The sequence below is a fragment of the Vigna umbellata genome, chromosome 9 (assembly GCF_029865625.1).
Source record: "Vigna umbellata cultivar VRB3 chromosome 9, Vumbellata_1.0, whole genome shotgun sequence".
NCBI lineage: Eukaryota > Viridiplantae > Streptophyta > Magnoliopsida > Fabales > Fabaceae > Vigna > Vigna umbellata.
The window spans coordinates 51,700,473-51,724,328 of NC_142173.1; the positions used below are offsets into that span (position 1 = coordinate 51,700,473).

General features: G+C 39.5%; 1 protein-coding gene across 1 annotated transcript; it reads left to right on the forward strand.

Annotated features, from left to right (window-relative positions):
• Positions 1–348: 348 nt before the first annotated feature.
• Positions 349–14,308, forward strand: LOC148193836 (uncharacterized). Its single transcript, XM_088099514.1, has 5 exons — positions 349–481; positions 7,570–8,681; positions 8,784–10,679; positions 10,913–13,052; positions 13,107–14,308. Exons 1-5 carry the CDS (start codon positions 349–351, stop codon positions 14,306–14,308), a joined length of 6,483 nt encoding a protein of 2,160 aa, XP_087955640.1.
• The last annotated feature ends 9,548 nt before the right edge of the window (positions 14,309–23,856 follow it).

The following is a 23,856-nucleotide window of genomic DNA, read 5'->3' on the forward strand; positions in this document are numbered from 1 at the left end:
TCAACAATGAAATAATAGTATTATCATATTGTGAAACAAATATTCAAAGGTTCAAAGTTGATTGAAGATATAATTAAGGATATGACTTGTCAACACTCAATTTTGTCCGGATTTGTAAAAATTGTGTTTTTAGTGTTTCTTTTATTATTTTTCTTTTATTTTACCTTTTGGTTTTATTCTATTTTATTATATTTTTAGATCTTTGCTTTTAATTCAATTTCTATTTTATTTCTTATTTTCAATTTGTTTTAATAGAATTAATTAATTAAAAAAATTAATAAAAAAAAAAATTGAAAAAAAAATTAAAACTGAAAATAATAAAAAATAATAATAATAAAATTAAAAAAAATGGAAAACGTGGAAAAGGGCACGTGTGGAGGTGTGTCTCAGCAGGGGGGACCAGGTGGTCAAGAGAATATTTTTCTAAGATTTTGGGAGAGAGAAAAGGGGGGAGACCAGGTTGTTAGAGCAGCAGAATTTGGTTGGATCGGATTGAGAAAAAAGGAGAGAGAGTGCACACGCGAAACCATCATCTAGAATCATCACCGGCACCGGCAGAGAAAGAGAAGAGTGAGAAGAGGTCGCCGGCTACACAGCTAGCAGTAGCAGCAGCCATAACAGCAGGTAGGTCTTTTGTTCACCTGTACATTCAGATTCATCACATATGCTTACTGCATAAGCTCCATTCATCCCTTATCCCGTCAGCCCATGCACCATCATCAGAATCATCTATCCCCTTCACGCTAAAATGCACACAACACACTCATCTCTTCCAATACCAAATTAACGAGGTTCAACCAACATTAAACCCATCAGTAAACATTAAAAATTAGGGGAGGCAGAGAGGGAAAAATGGTGTTGCAGGGGGCATTCGGTCTTCGAGAAAATCATCGAATGAGAGGAAGAGGGTAGCTGATTGTTTCGTGGTTGGTGGTTTGGAAGTAGTAGTCTGCTGTGTGGTGGTGGCAGTGGCGTCGCTAAGGTCGTCCTGGTAGGTGATGGTGACCGTGTAGGTGGCTGAGGAGGTAGACGAGTATAGGCACGGGGAGGGACATTATCGTGACAGTGGTCGTGTTCGTCGTAGAGGTTTTAGCAATGGTGAAGTTGATGTTGATGGGTGATGATAACACGAGTGGATCGGAGATGAAGGTGGAGAAAAACCCTCCTTGAGAGTTGCTGGTTTTCGAAGAGAGAAGAGTGGAGACGATGGTGTTTTGGCTGACGGTGGTTCTGGTGGTGCGAAGGGGTCGCCGGTGAAGCCAAGGCGCGTTCTGTTTGAGGTGACGGTGGTCGGCCATGGCAGAGGTGGTGATCAGTTGTGGTGATTGAACAAGAAACCTTGAATCTCTGGAGAAGGTGCAAAACAGCGTGAATGAGTGGGAATGAGGGTGAACCTCCTGAACCCCTAGAAAATTCTAGGTCAGAAGCATTGGACTGGGCCAGGCCCAGAAATGAACGTACGTTCGGGAACATTCAGCCTTTTTCTGACCGTTCGTGCAACGTTCCAAATGAACGAGCGCTCGTTATCTAAACGAGCGAACGCTCGTTATCTTTTAGCCTTTTGAGCGTTCGTTTCTCACCAATGAGCGATCGTCATCTAAACGAGCGAACGCTCGTTATCCTTAGCCTTTTTGACCGTTCGTTCAGCACTCTCACCAACGAGCGCTCGTTATCCAAAAGAGCGAACGCTCGTTATCCTTAGCCTTTTTGACCGTTCGTTCAACATTCTCACCAATGAGCGCTCGTTCGCCATCTCCCCACAACGAACGCTCGTTACTTAGCGCTCGTTCGCCATTTCCACAGCGAACGCTCGTTACTTAGCGCTCGTTCGCCACTTCCACAACGAACGCTCGTTACTTAGCGCTCGTTCGCCATCCCCACAACGAACGCTCGTTACCGACGTTCGTTCGCCACTTCCACAACGAACGCTCGTTACTTAGCGCTCGTTCGCCATCCCCACAACGAACGCTCGTTACTGACGTTCGTTCGCCACTTCCACAACGAACGCTCGTTACTTAGCGCTCGTTCGCCATCCCCACAACGAACGCTCGTTACTTAGCGCTCGTTCGCCACTTCCACAGCGAACGCTCGTTACTTAGCGCTCGTTCGCCACTTCCACAGCGAACGCTCGTTACTTAGCACTCGTTCGCCACTTCCACAGCGAACGCTCGTTACTGACGCTCGTTCGCCACTTCCACAGCGAACGCTCGTTACTTAGCGCTCGTTCGCCACTTCCACAGCGAACGCTCGTATTTTAGCGTCGTTCACCATCTGCCCAATGGACGCTCGTCATTTAGCTCACATTTTTAAGCGTCCGTCCGTTATGTTCCCCAATGGACGTTCGTCCTCTCCCCCAACGAACGTTCGTTGTCCTGAATCCTTTCCCAGCGTCCGTTCGGCACTTCCTTTTTTTTGTTTGTTCATTTTATTTTCTTTTATTTTCTTATTTTGTTTTACCTATTTATTTTAGACATTTACTTATCCTAAAATATATATTTAATGATACAATATTGATAGTTTAAATAAAAAGATTTTACAAAAAATATTTTGAAAAGGTTTAAGCACACGTGCGACCGCTCGCGTAGGCCTTGTGCTGAAAATCTTTTCCTTTTCTTTTATAAAAATTAAAAATCAAATAAAAAATATTTTGAAAAGGTTTAAGCACACGTGCGACCGCTCGCGTAGGCCTTGTGCTGAAAATCTTTTCCTCTTCTTTTATAAAAATTAAAAATCAAATAAAAAATATTTTGAAAAGGTTTAAGCACACGTGCGACCGCTCGCGTAGGCCTTGTGCTGAAAATCTTTTCCTTTTCTTTTATAAAAATTAAAAATCAAATAAAAAATATTTTGAAAAGGTTTAAGCACACGTGCGACCGCTCGCGTAGGCCTTGTGCTGAAAATCTTTTCCTCTTCTTTTATAAAAATTAAAAATCAAATAAAAAATATTTGAAAAGGTTTAAGCACACGTGCGACCGCTCGCGTAGGCCTTGTGCTGAAAATCTTTTCCTCTCTTTTATAAAAATTAAAAATCAAATAAAAAATATTTTGAAAAGGTTTAAGCACACGTGCGACCGCTCGCGTAGGCCTTGTGCTGAAAATCTTTTCCTTTTCTTTTATAAAAATTAAAAATCAAATAAAAAATATTTTGAAAAGGTTTAAGCACACGTGCGACCGCTCGCGTAGGCCTTGTGCTGAAAATCTTTTCCTCTTCTTTTACAAAAGTTAAAAATCAAATAAAAATATTTTGAAAAGGTTTAAGCACACGTGTGATCGCTCGCGTCGTCTTTGTGCTAAAAACCTTTTCTTTTTCTTAAATAAAAATTACAAAAATATGTTTTAAAGGTTGAACACTCGTGTGATCGCTCGCATCGTCCTAGTGTTCAATACCTTTCTCTCTTATTTACGTAATATTAAACGAGGGTATGAGTGCTCGTGCGATCGTCCGCATCAGCCTAGCACTCAATGCTCTCAAGTCATCCTAAATAAGTAGATAACGGTATGAGTGCTCGTGTGATCGTTCGCATCGGCCTAGTGCTTAATATCGTTATCTCTCTTTTCAAAATAATTAATTAAAAGTATTTAAATATCATTTTAAAGGAATGAGTACTCGTGCGACCGTTCGCGTCGGCCTAGTACTGATTATCTTCTTTTTCTCGAAAATATTAAAAACATAAAAATCTCCAAAAATTAAAAAAACATCTGCTTTTTCAAACAAACAAACAGTTTCAGCTAGAACTACGTAACCCTGATTTCTCATTTTGAATGAGAATACGTAGGAGCAAGGTCAATCCTTGTCGGGCCCAAAAAACTAAAAAATATATTTTGTTTATTTAGAATTTTATTTTAGGGGATAATTAAACATTTTGAAAAACCACATCATATTCGTGCATTTAGTTAAAGGTACTGCCTTAGGGCAGGCGTTGTGGGGTGCTAACACCTTCCCCACGCGTAACCGACTCCCGAACCCAATCTTTGGTTTTCGTGGACCGTGCTTTATCGTTTTGAGGTTTTTCCATAGTTTTCCATAATAAACTATGGTGGCGACTCCAAATCTCTTTTCAAAACCCGTTTCTTTTTTGGATCGTCGTCCCGTCGCGATTCCGGTTGCGACAGATGGCGACTCCACTGGGGACCGAGAATGAGAGTCGAGCCATTTAATTAGATGCGCGAATTTTGGTTGGTTTGTTTTGTTTTTCTTTCCCTTTTCTCTATCTATGCTTGATATTTAGAATAACTGCAATAACTGTGGAATATTGAACCCTAGGGTAGACAATATGTTTATATCTGCCTGGGAATTTTTCTGGTTGTTTTGCAGGTGAGGGTTTGGGTGTGCATAATTTCCTCCCTTCACACACACACTTTTGGCATATCATGAGTGGGGCCCTATACCCGGGTCTGAGCATAGCTTAGAATTAGAGGAGTTGTGTAGCGGTGTCACTCTGGGATGTACTTCCTGTTTGGCTATCGTGAGAACTCCAGCTAGAGTCTGTTCTCTTCATATGTGTTTTCACACCTAGTTGATTACTCGACTGTTGTGGAAATGCTATGAAGGGGGCCATAGCTCTAGTGACCTTTGACCTTTAGGTTCAGGGAACTACCCTTGTGAGATTGCATATACTTGACCTTGAACTCAAAGCAGTGAACCTTTGGTAGGGCACGATGGGAGGAATATATGCTTCTGTAACCCTCACGCTGTTCGTTTTTTATGATATTACATTCCATACCATGCATGTGTTTTGTTTTGTCATGTTATTTTATTATCATGCATCATATTCATACATCATTTAGTAACATGTTAATTTTAAGGGAAATCACAGGTACCTACTTGACTTCATACGAGATGGATGTTAACACAAGATCCGATGCTACACGGCATGCCGACTCTTCCGAGTTAAGAAAAAAGTATAGTCTAAGGACTCATGTTGGAAATTTGACCGGGCTGATAAACTTGGGCAAAAGGCTTAAGACTATAAAGAGAGAAACCTTTCAGAGAAGACATGGAAATTTGTTGAATTTAATGGAGGTTGAAGTACAAATACCCGCTATCACAGCCTTGGCACAATATTATGACTCTCCGCTTCGATGTTTCACATTTCAAGACTTTCAGTTGGCGCCAACCATAGAGGAGTTCGAGCATATCTTGGGTTTGCCATTGGAGGGCACCACTCCCTACCAACATTTAGAGCATCATGCCTCTATACCCACTATTGCTACCATCATGAAATTACATCCCAAGGAGCTTGAAGACAGGATGATGATGAGGAATCAAGTGCATGGGTTATCACAGGGATATCTAGAGCAGTATTTACATCATCTGGCTGATAAAGAAGATTGGGAAACTTTCATGGATGTATTAGCCCTCACCATATATGGCATTGTCTTGTTTCCCAAAATAGAAGAATTTGTGGATTACACCGCGATAGACGTCTTCGTGGCGAGTAAAACCAGATCAGAGAATCCTGTAACAGCAGTTCTTGCAGATGTTTATGGGACTTTAAGTTTTTGCCATGAGAGAAAGGGAAAGAAGATTCTTTGTTGCTTACCGGCGTTGTATACATGGATGACAACGCGCGTGTTTAAAGAGATGGTCGACGTTAAGAGTCTATCGGAGAATTTGTCACACCAAGGGCTTAAAGGTAAAGGAGGAAACGATTGGGCCCGATTCCTTGCCGGCTTGAGCGAAAGAAGTATAAAATGGCGCCTTCCTTGGCTCGGAAATAAACTGGCTATACAACATTGTGGTAGTTTTCCTAATGTACCTCTCATAGGTGCCCGGTACTGTATCAATTACAACCCTCTTTTGGTGCAAAGACAATTTGGGCATCCTATAAAAGGGGCACCTTCATCAGATTACCTTGCTACCCTATTCATTTATTACGAAGACGGGCATTTCATCGAACTGTTAAGAAAGGTTAAAAGCGCCTGGGAAAATGTTGTTCGAGCAGAGAAGGACTTGAGGGATGGAGTAGTGGATAGCAAAGTTAGTTATCACACATGGATTCTAGAGAGAGTGAAAGTGGTCAAGTTGCCTTTCAAGCCAATCAAGGATCAATCAGCTAGTGAAGGACCATCCCAAGCTCCAGAAAGTGAAGAGGTGCAACAATTGAAAGCTGAGATGGAGAAATTGAAAATTAGGAATGCTAGGTTGGAAAACGAATTACAAAGGGCGCGTAATGATCTTGTGGATATGAAAAATGATAATGAAGAAAAGTCGCGGGCTTATGAAAACCTTGTCAAAAGCCAGAAGGCTGAGAGGGATTACACATTTCGAGTGAAACAGGATCTGGCAGCTGCGAGTAAGGAATTATCTATGAGGGTAAATGAGAAGAAGGTAGCTTTAGAAGAGGGGAAGGAGTGGAAGCACCTCTACGAAGAAGCCAAAAGAGATAAACGAGAAGCCCTGAAGAGATTAAGAGAAGCGTAGATTCAGATAGAAAAAGCGGGGCATGAGATGAAAGAGATGGCCATGTCATTTGAGGCGGATATGAATAGGGAGCGTTGGAAGCTAACAGAAGCAGAGGAAGAGCATCGAACTCTGATAAAACAAATGGAGGAATATATCGAGGAACAGGAGGAGCGATGGAGGTCGATAGATTTTGAAGAAAGGCATCAGGCCTTGATAAAGCGAATGGAAGAGCACATCGCCGAGCAAGAAATGGCTGTAAAGCACTGGAAGGAAAGATTCTCTCAGTTGGCTGCTTTGGCAAACGGGGCAATTGAAGACATCCCCAGGATGGTGTCGAATGCTGAAGCAAGCACTCATTTTTGTAACTCACCAGTGGAAATAGAATTGTTTATTAATCATTGTAAATGGTTGGTGGGAGAGATGAAATCTTTCATTGCCCGGGCGCGGGATTGATGTACATCGGAATTATATGTTTTGTTACTTAGACGATGTAATGGATCAAATTTTCTTTAAATGAAAGATAAGGGATGTTTGTTTGGTATCGGCTTGTGTTAATTTTCCATCAGTATTGTCATCGTTATCCTGTGATTTCCACTTATCACTAGCATGCATCATGTTTTCTTTTGTTTTGCATTTTTCATCCTTATTTAATTTAATTTAATAAAAAATAAACAGCAGTACAAGTGAGAAAACAACGGCAAATTTTCCACGACATCCGTACAGGACTAGAGCTAACTCGAAGGTCATGGAGAATTGGGAGCAGTCACACGAATCTATTAAGGCCGATGTCAGCCAGTTGAAGGATCAAATGGCCCAGATTTTGGCGGCTCTCGAAGCCCTGAAGACTACTGGAGAGTCTTCATCTGCGCATGTTGAGGGGAATGCTCACCCTTATCCCTCAATGTTCAACGCTGCGAGCCAATCTGTTCCTTTCCCACTGTATGGTTTACCTACAGGTTACACTCCTCCTGTAGGAGAGTACTCAGAAGCTGAGCACGCTTCATTCTCATTCCCCGCGACTGTCAATATACCACCAATCGGCACTCAGGGACCTGTCTTAGTGTCGGCTCCCATGGTGGGCACGGGAATGAATGAGACCAACACCACTGATGGAATTCGGGTGACCCCAGTACCGCCTGTGGTTGCTAGGGAGGATTTTTCAGCCGAAGCTGCACCACACGCCACGGTGGTTGGGGGATTTGGTAGCCTCGTTGGAGCTACGGGTAGGTTGGAAAGTCTGGAGGCGAGGTTGAGAGCTGTTGAGGGGGTTGAGAGCTACGGGTTTGGAGATGCGGCCCGATTGAGTTTGGTTCCGGGCTTGAAAATCCCGCCTAAGTTCAAGGCGCCGGAATTTGAAAAATATAGGGGTAACACTTGCCCTAAGAGCCATCTAACCATGTTTTGCAGAAAGATGGCTGCATATGCTTATGATGAGCAGCTGCTCATCCATGTTTTTCAAGATAGTTTGGCTGGAGTGGCGTTAAATTGGTATACCCATTTGGAGCCGGCTCGAATTCGTTGTTGGGCGGACTTGGCTGATGCTTTTGTGAAGCAGTATATATACAATACACATGTTGCGCCAGATCGTTTACAGTTGCAAAACATGTCGAAGAAAGACAACGAAAGTTTTAAGGAGTATGCTCAGCGGTGGAGGGAATTGGCTGCACAAGTCGAGCCACCTTTGTATGATAAAGAAATGGTGGCAATGTTTGTAAATACGCTCCAACCACCATTCTATGAACATATGGTGGGAAATGTATCTTCAAATTTTGCTGATATCATCGTGATAGGTGAGCGGATAGAGATCGGGTTGAAGAATGGGAAGATTGCATATGGCTCGTCGACGGGTGCAAACTCCAAAAAACCCAATTTCAACTCAGGGAAAAGAAAGGAGGGAGATGTGCATGCAACATCTGCAACCCCCGTGTGGAGAGGTCAGGCTCCCACTCATAACTATCGACCATACTGGGGTCAACATCCACATGCAGCTAACGCGTCATTTGGTCATCAAATTAGGCCTCAACAACAACCAGGGTACTATCAACCACAATACATTCCGACGAATAATTGGAGGGGAGGGGCAAATGTAGTTTCCAATATGAATGTGGGTCCAAATGCTTATCCAAGAAGGAACCAGGAAAGAAATTATGTTAACTTTACTCCAATTCCTACAACTTATACGGAATTATTGCCTCAGCTTATCAAACAAGGGCTAGTTGTCGTTTGTCCCCTGAAGCCTTTGCAGCCTCCATACCCAAGAGGCTATGATGCAGAGGCAAAGTGTAGTTATCATGGAGGGGCCGCTGGTCATTCCACTGAGAGGTGTCTGGCTTTCAAGCATAAAGTGCAGACTCTAATTGATTCTGGGTGGTTAAAGTTCCAAGAGGATAAACCTAGTGTCGAGTCCAATCCTTTATCTGGGCATGGAAGTGCTTCGACGAATGCTGTCGAAGTGAAAGAACATGAGCTGGTGAGAAATGTGAAAGAAGTTAAGAGCTCTAGGAGGTTTATCTTGGAGGCGTTGCTGAAAGTGGGTATCTTGAAGGGTGATTATGATGAGAGTATGGCATGCGCGCTCCACCCAGAGGCTGAGCACTCTATTGAGGAGTGTGTTGAATTTGAAGAAATTCTGCAAGACCTGCTAGATCGTGGTCTGATGCAGGTATGCTACAAGAGGGAAGAGGGTGATGTATTTGCACAAACTGGTGATGAATCCGGCATGATTGTACCAGAACCATTGGTGATCCGTTTCACTAAGACTACCTCTATTCCACCAACTCAAGGAAGGTCGCCTGTGGTTATCCATGTACCAGCCCCTTTTCCTTACAAGAACGAAAAAGCCGTCCCATGGAGATATGGGACGTATGCGTCAGGCGAAATGCAAAGCGTTGACCCTGTCGTCAAAAACATATCAGGGATAGGGGGAATGACTAGGAGTGGTCGGATTTTCACATCACCTGAGTTGGCACGAGAAAGGGTTAATGATAATGAAGCAACGATAGCCGCGAAAGCAAAAGAATTCTTAAAGGGGAAGGGGGCACAGACAGAGGAAATCCCCGACAAGGAAGAGAAGAGAGAGGTTTCTGAAGAGGAGGCTATTGAATTTTTAAAATTCATACAACAAAGCGAATATAAGGTGGTGGAACAGTTAAACCGTATGCCTGCTCGCATATCCTTGTTAGATTTGCTCATGCATTCGGCATCACACAGAAAGTTGCTAATGAAGATACTCAGTGAGGCTCATGTGGAGCAAGGTATTTCGTTGAATAAATTCGAGGGTATTGTTGGCAATATTGTTGCTAATAATTATCTCACCTTTACGGATGAAGAGATACCTGCTGAAGGAAGAGGGCATAACAAGGCTCTTCACGTCTCTGTGAAATGCCTGGATCATGTTATAGCGCGTGTTTTAGTGGACAATGGGTCCTCCTTGAATGTCATGCCGAAAGCAACTCTGGAAAAGCTACCTTGCGAAGGAATGCATATGAGGCCGAGTTCAATGATTGTGAGAGCGTTTGATGGTAGCAAACGAGAAGTGATGGGAGAGGTGGAATTGCCAATACAAGTTGGCCCTTGTGTATTTCAAATAACATTCCAGGTTATGGATATCCTGCCAGCTTACAGTTGTCTGTTGGGACGCCCATGGATTCATTCGGCGGGAGTTGTGCCTTCTTCATTACACCAGAAGTTGAAGTACGTGATGGGAGATAAACTAGTGATAGTATCAGGAGAAGAGGATTTTCTGGTGAGTGGGCCATCATCCACACGATACATCGAAGCGGCTGAAGAAGCTCTCGAGATAGCCTTTCAATCGTTGGAGATTGTGGGAAATGCTTGTGTGGAACAGTTTCCAGTAAATCCTCGTTTATCATGTGCTTCTATTATGATGGCTAAGATTATGATAAAAGAGGGCTATGTATATGGGGAAGGTTTGGGCAAATATCGGCAGGGGCGAGCATTCCCTCTAGAAATCGTTGAAAATAAGAACAGATATGGCTTGGGGTACAAACCTACCAAGGAAGACAGGAAAAGGGTGATTGAAGAAAGAAAAGAGCGCAGTCTGGCCCGTGCAGAAAGACGAGGGCCCAGAGAGAGCAAAATTCACATTGTTGACATCAAGGAAAGCTTCCGCAGTGCTGGGTGGATCAACACTGGCCAGATAGCAGCCGTGGAGGATGAAGAAAGGCCTCAAAGTTCGAGCTTTGTGTGGGCTTGCTCCCCTGATACTCAACTCAACAATTGGGAAACATTGGATCTACCTGTGATGCTTAATGTGAACAAAATGTAATAGTTTTAATTAAGCTCATAGTTTCGATTGGGGCTTTAGAACTAAAGTTTTGCGGATTGATTCTTTTTACTTTTCACTCAGCGTGACAATAAAGTTGCATTTCATCATCATTTGGCATTTTTTGTTTATCTTATTTATTTATACTTTTTCATAAATTTAAATGATGCAGATGTGACAATGATTGTTTTGAAAATAATGATATCAATGTTCCTAATTTTGAGCACCCTATCAATAATACGGAAGATGATTTCGAAGATGATGTGGAACCCTCTCCAGAATTGTTGAGATTAGTGGAACAAGAATCTAAGGAGATAAAACCCCATCAGGAGGAGATTGAAATACTCAACTTGGGGGAGAATGATGAGATAAAGGAGGTGAAAATCGGTACTAGTATGAAAACGGAAGTGAGGGAAAGGTTGCGTGCCTTATTGAAGGAGTTTAAAGATGTATTCGCGTGGTCTTACAATGACATGCCGGGTCTGGATACAGATATTGTGCAGCATAAGCTCCCACTCAAGCCAGAATGCCCTCCAGTCAAGCAAAAACTAAGAAGAATGAAGCCGGAAATGTCACTAAAAATTAAAGAGGAGGTCCAAAAGCAATTTGACGCAGGATTTTTGGCCGTGGCAAGATACCCACAATGGGTAGCGAATGTTGTACCAGTGCCTAAGAAGGATGGGAAGGTTCGAATGTGTGTTGACTATCGTGATTTGAATCGTGCAAGTCCGAAGGATAATTTCCCGTTACCACACATCGATACTCTGGTTGATAATACGGCCAAATTTTCGTTATTTTCGTTCATGGATGGATTCTCGGGATATAATCAAATTAAAATGGCACCGGAAGATATGGAAAAAATAACCTTTATCACGTTGTGGGGAACATTCTGTTATAAGGTGATGTCTTTCGGACTCAAGAATGCTGGGGCAACATACCAAAGGGCAATGGTGACACTCTTTCATGATATGATGCATAAAGAAATTGAAGTTTATGTGGATGACATGATTGCAAAATCGGAATCAGAAGAGGAGCATATTTTCAATCTAAAGAAATTATTGGAGAGACTGAGAAAGTACAAACTCAGGTTAAATCCTGCCAAATGCACGTTTGGAGTAAAGTCTGGAAAATTGTTGGGTTTCATTGTCAGTCAAAGAGGGATAGAAGTTGATCCGGACAAAGTAAGAGCGATAACGGAAATGCCTGCGCCCAGAACAGAAAAGGAGGTTCGAGGTTTTTTGGGAAGATTGAACTACATTGCTAGGTTCATCTCCCAATTAACTGATACTTGTGAACCAATGTTCAAGTTACTACGGAAAAACCAGGCCGTAGTCTGGAACGAAGATTGTCAAGTTGCTTTTGAAAAGGTCAAACAATACCTGCAAGACCCTCCTGTATTGCGTCCACCTATGCCAGGAAGACCGCTCATTTTGTATTTGACCGTATTGGATAATTCAATGGGTTGTGTATTGGGTCAGCATGATGAAGATGGGAAAAGAGAGCATGCTATATATTACTTGAGCAAGAGATTCACAGATTGCGAACAACGATATTCGTCGTTAGAGCGAACTTGTTGTGCACTGGCGTGGGCTACTCATCGTCTAAGGCAATACATGTTGAGCCACTCTACTTGGTTGATATCTAAAATGGATCCTATCAAGTATATTTTTGAAAAGCCCGCTCTCACTGGAAGGATAGCTCGATGGCAGATGCTATTGTCAGAGTACGACATTGTATATGTTACTCAGAAATCTATCAAGGGTAGCGCTTTAGCGGAATATTTAGCCCATCAGCCCATTAATGATTATCAGCCAATGCAACCCGAGTTTCCTGATGAAGATATCATGGCTTTATTTGCTGAGAATAAAGAGGACAAAGATGAAAAAGCCTGGACGGTATTATTCGATGGGGCCTCGAATGTAATGGGGCATGGAATAGGGGCAGTGCTTATCTCTCCTAAGAATCAATACATTCCAATGACGGCAAGGTTGTGTTTTAATTGCACGAATAATATCGCAGAATATGAAGCCTGTGCCATGGGAATTCGAGCAGCTATAGAGTCTAAAGCAAAAATTCTGGATGTATATGGAGATTCAGCTTTGGTCATCCATCAATTGAAGGGAGAATGGGAGACTAGGGATACTAAATTAATTCCATACCAAGCTTACATCAGGGGATTAATTGAGTATTTCGATTCCATCACGTTTAATCATATACCGAGAGAAGATAATCAATTAGCAGACGCATTGGCTACCTTGTCATCGATGTTTGAAGTGGATCAAGATGCAGAATTGCCAATGATTGAAATGAAGAGTCATGCGAAACCAGCGTATTGTCATTTCATTGAAGAGGAGGTAGATGGTAAACCTTGGTACTTTGATATCAAGCATTATCTTAAGACCCGAGAATATCCAGAAAAGGCATCAGAAAACGACAAAAGGGCGCTAAGGAGGTTGGTTGGCAGTTTCATTTTGAGTGGGGATATTCTATATAAGAGGAATCATGACATGGTTCTCCTTAGATGCGTAGATGCAAAAGAAGCCGACCTGATACTAAAAGAAGTACACGAGGGTACATTTGGCACGCACATGAATGGGCACTCAATGGCCAGGAAGATACTGAGAGCGGGGTATTTTTGGTTGACTATGGAAAATGATTGTTGTACACATGTGAGAAAGTGTGAGAAATGCCAGGTATACGCAAGTAATATCAATGTTCCACCCACGACCTTGAACGTGTTGTCTGCACCATGGCCCTTTTCGATGTGGGGAATAGATGTCATCGGAGCTATTGAGCCAAAGGCGTCAAATGGACACCGTTTCATATTAGTTGCAATCGATTACTTCACAAAATGGGTTGAGGCCGCTTCTTATGCTAATGTAACTAGAAAGGTAGTGACCAAGTTCATAAAAAGGGAGTTGATTTGCAGATACGGGATCCCTAACAGGATCATCACTGATAATGCCACTAACTTGAACAACCAGATGATGACAGAGTTATGTGAGGAGTTCAAAATTCATCATCTTAATTCTTCTCCTTATCGTCCAAAGATGAATGGGGCAGTAGAGGCTGCTAACAAAAATATCAAGAAGATTGTGCAGAAAATGGTGGTCACGTATAAGGATTGGCATGAAATGCTTCCTTTTGCTTTACATGGTTATCGCACTTCGGTACGAACATCGACTGGGGCAACGCCTTTCTCGCTTGTATATGGAATGGAGGCAGTACTTCCGTTTGAAGTGGAAATTTCGTCCTTACGAGTTTTAATGGAAACCCAATTAGAAGAGGCGGAGTGGGTTCAAGCTCGTTTCGACCAGCTCAATCTCATTGATGAAAAGAGACTAACAGCAGTATGCCATGGACAATTGTATCAAAGAAGAATGAAGAAGGCATTTGACAAAAAGGTACACCCAAGAGAATTTCGTGAAGGTGAGCTGGTGTTGAAGAAGATTCTACCCATACAGAAAGATCATAGAGGCAAATGGACTCCAAATTATGAAGGGCCATTTGTAGTGAAGAAAGCATTTTCTGGTGGGGCACTAATTCTCACAAGAATGGACGGAGAGGAGTTACCATTGCCAGTTAATTCTGATGCAGTAAAAAAGTTTTACGCATGATGATTCCGTGATAGTGGTTGCCATTAAGGGGATGTTGATATTATCGTTAAAGATTATTGTACTCTGTGTTTTTTTTTATATAAAATGAAGTTCACGCGAATTCATTCATATTTTGGTTGTGTGCATTCTATCTGAAATATTGCATGTCACGCTGAGCTGTTAAGTAGTCAAAGGAAAATGAAAATGAAAATGAATAAGCGCTTGTTGATAAAAGCATCACAGGTATATCAAGTTGGTGAGCTCGGTCCTGGAGGATGTCGAAAAAGGAAAACGAAAAAAGAAGGTCACATGTTGAGTTTGTTGTTAATAAAGTTGTCAAGGACATAGTATTTTCAAAAAAAAGAGTTTTGAAAAAATATCGTTGGTGAGTCCTTTCCTGATTCAAGGTTTTGGGTGTAACCGGTGTTCTTTTCTTGATAAAGCATCTGCATTCACATTACTTGAACCCTAATTTTTTCGCTTCCCACAAGACGAAGGATTTCGCCATATACCTAATATTGGGGCATTCGCTGATTAGGGAGATATATATATATATAAAAAAAAAAAAAAAAAAAAAAAGAAATGAAATTGATGTGTCAAGTACTACATAGTTTAGTTTCAGGGTTAAATTCAAGAGAAAATCAGACAAACAAGATTCGGAGTGACGTGTGGCCGTTTTTCGTTATCCAATCGTCAAAAAAATAGTTCATCCAATTGCACCCCTTTTGAGCCAAAATTCATAATTGTTTTCATTACCCTAGACAAGAATCATTAGCATGTCGACGTCAATTTGAAAGGGTACATCACAAGCATCCAAAGTTGAGAAAAAATGAATGAAAGGGGAAATATCATAAAAGACCACAACAGGGGCAACGAAAAGAATGATCCAAAAAAAAAAAAAAAAAAAAAAAAAAAAAAAAAAAGAAAAGAAAAAAACAATAAATATGCTTGAAGTTCAAATCCCTAAGGACAATTGACTGGGCACCTTGCAAATGATTCTTGTTTACAGACTTTAACAGTCAAACACTTATTTGGGCCTTTGTTATCCTTTCTTTCAAAACCCTTTGACTTTTAGCCACGGTACAAGCCAATAAAAGTCCACACTGACTGAAGACTGTTGGTCCTAATCTTTCTCACGAGTTTAACTTTGAAACAAAATGACGTGGTGAACGACGCAATTCAGTGTTATTTTCAAAAAAAAAAAAAAAAAAAAAAAAAAATCTCCCTGTCAATCGAAGATCATCCAATTTAGGGGAATCCTTCATACCCAAATCTTTTCACTTTTCCATTGTGCAAAATTGGGGCAGTATGGGAGCACAACATGTTAATAGCACTTTTCCCCAAAGGAGGGACACACAAACGTTAATCATTATTCATTTGCTTTTCATAACCATTCTTCCACATTCTACAGGGTTCAAGTTAATTTGGATTGTAAAAAGCGATAAAAAGAATTCTAACTCAGGGTTACACTTTCTTCCTACTCATCAAAGGGTTCTATACCTATCAACGTTGTTTTTAAGGAATGCGTTTTGAACATACATTGTGTTTGATGACAATATTAACAATGGATTCCAAGCATGGAATTTTCAAAAAAAAAAAAAAAAAAAAAAAAAAAAAAAAAAAAAAAAAAAAAAAAATGATGAAAAGCGAGAACAAAAGAAAAGAACAAAATGAAAGTCTCATGTGTCCATGCATCCATGCATCATCATGACATGACATCATCTTAGAGGAAGCGAGGAGAATTGTTTGCAAAATCTTCATGTTTTACTCGGCATTTATCAACTTTTCAAAGTTACAAATCAGGTGTTAATTTTCTGTTATCGACCCTCTGCATGGCAATGGTTGGGTTTAAATTTTTGTTCTGTGAGTTTGGCCCTCTGCGAGGCAATGGTCAAATCCAGGTTTTAGTTCTCTGTTATCGACCCTCTGCATGGCAATGGTCGGATTTAAATTTTTGTTCTGTGAGTTTGGCCCTCTGCGAGGCAATGGTCAAATCCAGGTTTTCGTTTTCTGTTATCGACCCTCTGCATGGCAATGGTCGGATTTAAATTTCTGTTCTGTGAGTTTGGCCCTCTGCGAGGCAATGGTCAAATCCAGGTTTTAATTTTCTGTTATCGACCCTCTGCATGGCAATGGTCGGATTTAAATTTCTGTTCTGTGAGTTTGGCCCTCTGCGAGGCAATGGTCAAATCCAGGTTTTAATTTTCTGTTATCGACCCTCTGCATGGCAATGGTCGGATTTAAATTTCTGTTCTGTGAGTTTGGCCCTCTGCGAGGCAATGGTCAAATCCAGGTTTTAATTTTCTGTTATCGACCCTCTGCATGGCAATGGTCGGATTTAAATTTCTGTTCTGTGAGTTTGGCCCTCTGCGAGGCAATGGTCAAATCCAGGTTTTAATTTTCTGTTATCGACCCTCTGCATGGCAATGGTCGGATTTAAATTTTTGTTCTGTGAGTTTGGCCCTCTGCGAGGCAATGGTCAAATCCAGGTTTTAGTTTTTTGTTACTGATACTTTACTTGACATTGGTCATTTGGCATCGTGACTTGAATTATTTTGTTCGTTTTCTTTCATGATTGAAACCCGGACAAAATTAGTGTCTTTATCTTTACTTAGCTTTACTTAAATAATACGAAAAGATTAAATTTTCATATTATTTAGTAATATCTAAGTAAAGAGGGGCAGCTGTCAACACTCAATTTTGTCCGGATTTGTAAAAATTGTGTTTTTAGTGTTTCTTTTATTATTTTTCTTTTATTTTACCTTTTGGTTTTATTCTATTTTATTATATTTTTAGATCTTTGCTTTTAATTCAATTTCTATTTTATTTCTTATTTTCAATTTGTTTTAATAGAATTAATTAATTAAAAAAATTAATAAAAAAAAAAATTGAAAAATAAAATTAAAACTGAAAATAATAAAAAATAATAATAATAAAATTGAAAAAAAATGGAAAACGTGGAAAAGGGCACGTGTGGAGGTGTGTCTCAGCAGGGGGGACCAGGTGGTCAAGAGAATATTTTTCTAAGATTTTGGGAGAGAGAAAAGGGGGGAGACCAGGTTGTTAGAGCAGCAGAATTTGGTTGGATCGGATTGAGAAAAAAGGAGAGAGAGTGCACACGCGAAACCATCATCTAGAATCATCACCGGCACCGGCAGAGAAAGAGAAGAGTGAGAAGAGGTCGCCGGCTACACAGCTAGCAGTAGCAGCAGCCATAACAGCAGGTAGGTCTTTTGTTCACCTGTACATTCAGATTCATCACATATGCTTACTGCATAAGCTCCATTCATCCCTTATCCCGTCAGCCCATGCACCATCATCAGAATCATCTATCCCCTTCACGCTAAAATGCACACAACACACTCATCTCTTCCAATACCAAATTAACGAGGTTCAACCAACATTAAACCCATCAGTAAACATTAAAAATTAGGGGAGGCAGAGAGGGAAAAATGGTGTTGCAGGGGGGCATTCGGTCTTCGAGAAAATCATCGAATGAGAGGAAGAGGGTAGCTGATTGTTTCGTGGTTGGTGGTTTGGAAGTAGTAGTCTGCTGTGTGGTGGTGGCAGTGGCGTCGCTAAGGTCGTCCTGGTAGGTGATGGTGACCGTGTAGGTGGCTGAGGAGGTAGACGAGTATAGGCACGGGGAGGGACATTATCGTGACAGTGGTCGTGTTCGTCGTAGAGGTTTTAGCAATGGTGAAGTTGATGTTGATGGGTGATGATAACACGAGTGGATCGGAGATGAAGGTGGAGAAAAACCCTCCTTGAGAGTTGCTGGTTTTCGAAGAGAGAAGAGTGGAGACGATGGTGTTTTGGCTGACGGTGGTTCTGGTGGTGCGAAGGGGTCGCCGGTGAAGCCAAGGCGCGTTCTGTTTGAGGTGACGGTGGTCGGCCATGGCAGAGGTGGTGATCAGTTGTGGTGATTGAACAAGAAACCTTGAATCTCTAGAGAAGGTGCAAAACAGCGTGAATGAGTGGGAATGAGGGTGAACCTCCTGAACCCCTAGAAAATTCTAGGTCAGAAGCATTGGACTGGGCCAGGCCCAGAAATGAACGTACGTTCGGGAACATTCAGCCTTTTTCTGACCGTTCGTGCAACGTTCCAAATGAACGAGCGCTCGTTATCTAAACGAGCGAACGCTCGTTATCTTTTAGCCTTTTGAGCGTTCGTTTCTCACCAATGAGCGATCGTCATCTAAACGAGCGAACGCTCGTTATCCTTAGCCTTTTTGACCGTTCGTTCAGCACTCTCACCAACGAGCGCTCGTTATCCAAAAGAGCGAACGCTCGTTATCCTTAGCCTTTTTGACCGTTCGTTCAACATTCTCACCAATGAGCGCTCGTTCGCCATCTCCCCACAACGAACGCTCGTTACTTAGCGCTCGTTCGCCATTTCCACAGCGAACGCTCGTTACTTAGCGCTCGTTCGCCACTTCCACAACGAACGCTCGTTACTTAGCGCTCGTTCGCCATCCCCACAACGAACGCTCGTTACCGACGTTCGTTCGCCACTTCCACAACGAACGCTCGTTACTTAGCGCTCGTTCGCCATCCCCACAACGAACGCTCGTTACTGACGTTCGTTCGCCACTTCCACAACGAACGCTCGTTACTTAGCGCTCGTTCGCCATCCCCACAACGAACGCTCGTTACTTAGCGCTCGTTCGCCACTTCCACAGCGAACGCTCGTTACTTAGCGCTCGTTCGCCACTTCCACAGCGAACGCTCGTTACTTAGCGCTCGTTCGCCACTTCCACAGCGAACGCTCGTTACTGACGCTCGTTCGCCACTTCCACAGCGAACGCTCGTTACTTAGCGCTCGTTCGCCACTTCCACAGCGAACGCTCGTATTTTAGCGTTCGTTCACCATCTGCCCAATGGACGCTCGTCATTTAGCTCACATTTTTAAGCGTCCGTCCGTTATGTTCCCCAATGGACGTTCGTCCTCTCCCCCAACGAACGTTCGTTGTCCTGAATCCTTTCCCAGCGTCCGTTCGGCACTTCCTTTTCTTTTGTTTGTTCATTTTATTTTCTTTTATTTTCTTATTTTGTTTTACCTATTTATTTTAGACATTTACTTATCCTAAAATATATATATTTAATGATACAATATTGATAGTTTAAATAAAAAGATTTTACAAAAAATATTTTGAAAAGGTTTAAGCACACGTGCGACCGCTCGCGTAGGCCTTGTGCTGAAAATCTTTTCCTTTTCTTTTATAAAAATTAAAAATCAAATAAAAAATATTTTGAAAAGGTTTAAGCACACGTGCGACCGCTCGCGTAGGCCTTGTGCTGAAAATCTTTTCCTCTTCTTTTATAAAAATTAAAAATCAAATAAAAAATATTTTGAAAAGGTTTAAGCACACGTGCGACCGCTCGCGTAGGCCTTGTGCTGAAAATCTTTTCCTTTTCTTTTATAAAAATTAAAAATCAAATAAAAAATATTTTGAAAAGGTTTAAGCACACGTGCGACCGCTCGCGTAGGCCTTGTGCTGAAAATCTTTTCCTCTTCTTTTATAAAAATTAAAAATCAAATAAAAAATATTTTGAAAAGGTTTAAGCACACGTGCGACCGCTCGCGTAGGCCTTGTGCTGAAAATCTTTTCCTCTTCTTTTATAAAAATTAAAAATCAAATAAAAAATATTTTGAAAAGGTTTAAGCACACGTGCGACCGCTCGCGTAGGCCTTGTGCTGAAAATCTTTTCCTTTTCTTTTATAAAAATTAAAAATCAAATAAAAAATATTTTGAAAAGGTTTAAGCACACGTGCGACCGCTCGCGTAGGCCTTGTGCTGAAAATCTTTTCCTCTTCTTTTACAAAAGTTAAAAATCAAATAAAAATATTTTGAAAAGGTTTAAGCACACGTGTGATCGCTCGCGTCGTCTTTGTGCTAAAAACCTTTTCTTTTTCTTAAATAAAAATTACAAAAATATGTTTTAAAGGTTGAACACTCGTGTGATCGCTCGCATCGTCCTAGTGTTCAATACCTTTCTCTCTTATTTACGTAATATTAAACGAGGGTATGAGTGCTCGTGCGATCGTCCGCATCAGCCTAGCACTCAATGCTCTCAAGTCATCCTAAATAAGTAGATAACGGTATGAGTGCTCGTGTGATCGTTCGCATCGGCCTAGTGCTTAATATCGTTATCTCTCTTTTCAAAATAATTAATTAAAAGTATTTAAATATCATTTTAAAGGAATGAGTACTCGTGCGACCGTTCGCGTCGGCCTAGTACTGATTATCTTCTTTTTCTCGAAAATATTAAAAACATAAAAATCTCCAAAAATTAAAAAAACATCTGCTTTTTCAAACAAACAAACAGTTTCAGCTAGAACTACGTAACCCTGATTTCTCATTTTGAATGAGAATACGTAGGAGCAAGGTCAATCCTTGTCGGGCCCAAAAAACTAAAAAATATATTTTGTTTATTTAGAATTTTATTTTAGGGGATAATTAAACATTTTGAAAAACCACATCATATTCGTGCATTTAGTTAAAGGTACTGCCTTAGGGCAGGCGTTGTGGGGTGCTAACACCTTCCCCACGCGTAACCGACTCCCGAACCCAATCTTTGGTTTTCGTGGACCGTGCTTTATCGTTTTGAGGTTTTTCCATAGTTTTCCATAATAAACTATGGTGGCGACTCCAAATCTCTTTTCAAAACCCGTTTCTTTTTTTGGATCGTCGTCCCGTCGCGATTCCGGTTGCGACATGACTAAATGAAATCAATGATGATTGAATATCTGATTAGAGAGAAATTTATAAAGGAGATCCTCTTTGATTGAAGATTGTGAGAAGGGAAAATACTTTGTAGATCAAAGATTACAAGAGTATATCCTGAAGATCGAAGCCACAATGGTAAGATGATTGAACAAATTCAAATAGATTAATTACAAAAAAAGGAAATAATAGATCGTTCACAAGAAGCAAATACTCAAATTAATATGCATCAACCGTTAAATTACACAATGTATTACAAATATCAAAATGAAGAAGAAAATGATGACAAATTAAAAGAATGATGGAATAAAAAAAGAGTGCTAATACATGATATTGAAAGAATAATCAAGAACATAATTGTCAAATCCTTCAAGCATATTCAAAATGAGGATACTATGTGAGCTTAAAGTCAAATTAAAATTTGTTGAATGAGATTGGGTGTGTGATAACCATTGTAATATCTTTTACAAGTATATCCTATGTGTTAGGATACAAACATAGTTCCACATGAGATAAAACAAGAGATGAACATGAGTTTATATACACATAAGATACCTCCCTTGGTAAGAGGCCTTCTGGAGTGGTACCAAAAGCAAATCTGTGAGGGTTTGACACAGAGCGAACAATATCTTACTATTGTGAAGATCTATGTGTGCATGTTGAACATCCATACGTTATGAGTTTTATTGTACTCTTTTTTTCTAGAGATTTTTATTTTTTATTTCAATTGAGAGTTCTCGATCTCAAAGGGAGATTGAGAATGATACCTGGAGAGATTTATACTTGTAACCTGGAGAAGGTGAAACATGTTGTAACTTGGGGAGGTTTGTACTCGTTGTAACTTGGAGAGATTGATACTTGTTATAACCTAGAGAGGTTGATACTCTTGTTAATTAATAAATTTGATTAGTGAAATTTCTTAAACATGTTATTTAATAGACTGGATGTATCCTTATCGTTTGGGTTCGAAGTAATATAAATCCTTATGTGCATTCTCTTCTTTCTTATAATTTTAATTTGTTTTACTATATTAAACGATTATAAAATGTCTCACGCTCTATTCATCCCCTTTCGTGAGCCACATTGCACCAACATTCTATATTAGCAATTCTTGCATCCATGATTTTTGCAACCCACTCCCAACTCCTTTCCCATATTGTATTTGTTTAGGCAAAATTAGGAAACGATTCTTTCTCCAAATAGATTCTCTAATCGGTCTCCCATAATTGATTCTCATGATATAGAATTAGTTTCCGTCTCTCATAATTAGTTCATGCCATGCACATTATAAAATGTAGTAAAAAGAAAGAAAAAGAAAAAAACATTTGATAAATTTACTCGCTATAATGAGTCTTTCTCCACTAATTTTCTCATCTTAATAAGAATGAACTTGTCTTTCTTCTCTCAAATATACACTTGCACAATCCCTTAAATCTTTTGATACATATAAAAAAAAACTTACATTTTTGTAATCCTAGAATAAATATTATTTATCAGTCTTTAAAATGAAAGTTTAAAAGTAAAAATTTTTGAAAATAATTTTCTTTTAAAGATTTATAACAAAGTTGATTTATTATAGAGGATTAAAAATAATGATGTATAATTTTAAAAAGAAAATTACCAAAGTAACCAAAATTCACTATTTTAAAATTTTAAAATTTTAAAAGTACCAAAATATATTTAACGTATAATGTTCCATAAGCCATTGACATGGTCAACATCACAAAGACCTAAAAATAAATAAAAAGGTGAACCCAATGAATCTACGGATGAAAAGTGAGCAGATAAAATAAGAGAACGTCAGAAAATTTGTGTGTGTATATATATATATATATATATATATATATATATATATATATATATATATATATATATATGGATTTAGACTTATTTTTTACTAAGATTTGTGCGAAAACATTATTATATTTTTGACATAATCATCATGTTTGTTAATTTTTTGATTAATATTTACATATTGAAAAAAATAATTAATAATTAATAAATATACTTAACCTTCTTCTCAGGTTTACTCACTTTTTCAAATACAGTAGTTTTATTTTCAACTTCTAGTATAAAATGTGTGGATTGAGAGAATCTAATTTAGTTTGATGTTTTGTCAATAGTTAAAATTTTTGTTCTTTAGAAACTATTGTATGCTAGTAGATTTGGAGATCAAAAAAGGAGTGTGACTTTATATTTTGTATTTTTTTTTTGGAACAATATTGAATATTTCTCTCATTTATTCATTAAGAGTCCTATAATTATGTTGTTGTGAAAATGGTTTATGAGAGTTTTTCAAGATTTGTAGTTTTTTTTTTTTTTGGATTTAATTGTTCAGTGTATAAAATCTCCTTTTAATCTTTTGCTTGAAGTGATTAAAGTAACAGTCATAAGTGTAATTATCTAGATGATTTGAAGAATGTAAAATCATAATAGATTTTAGGTTTTAATTGTTTTTACTACTGTTATTTTTCAAATTAAGGAATTAGTATATATGACTGAGAATAAATATAAGAAGCATATGAATAATATTTTCTCTAATTTTTTTCAAATTAAAAAATTAATGTATATGACTGAGAATAAATATAAGAAGCATATGAGTAATATTCTCTCTAATTTTTTTATGCTAAATTTTTTTAATATTTAAACTATGAAGGATAGAGTGGTTTCATTTACAAACATAATATGATAAGTTTTATCTACTAATTGATTTAAGTTGAATATTGACAATATAGCCAGCGAGTATACTAGTTTAACTACATGTATTGATACTTTTAGGAAAAGTCAAGGTGAATACGTGGATACTTTTAGAAGACGTTGGTGTTGGTATTTGTATTTTTA

Excerpts from the sequence above, each read along its gene's own strand:
- LOC148193836 (XM_088099514.1), top strand. The coding sequence starts at position 349 with ATGGAAAACGTGGAAAAGGGCACGTGTGGAGGTGTGTCTCAGCAGGGG. Across the intron at positions 10,680-10,912 it reads ATCTACCTGTGATGCTTAAT|GAGCACCCTATCAATAATAC; the intron begins GTGAACAAAATG and ends GTTCCTAATTTT. Across the intron at positions 13,053-13,106 it reads CATTGAAGAGGAGGTAGATG|AAAAGGCATCAGAAAACGAC; the intron begins GTAAACCTTGGT and ends GAGAATATCCAG.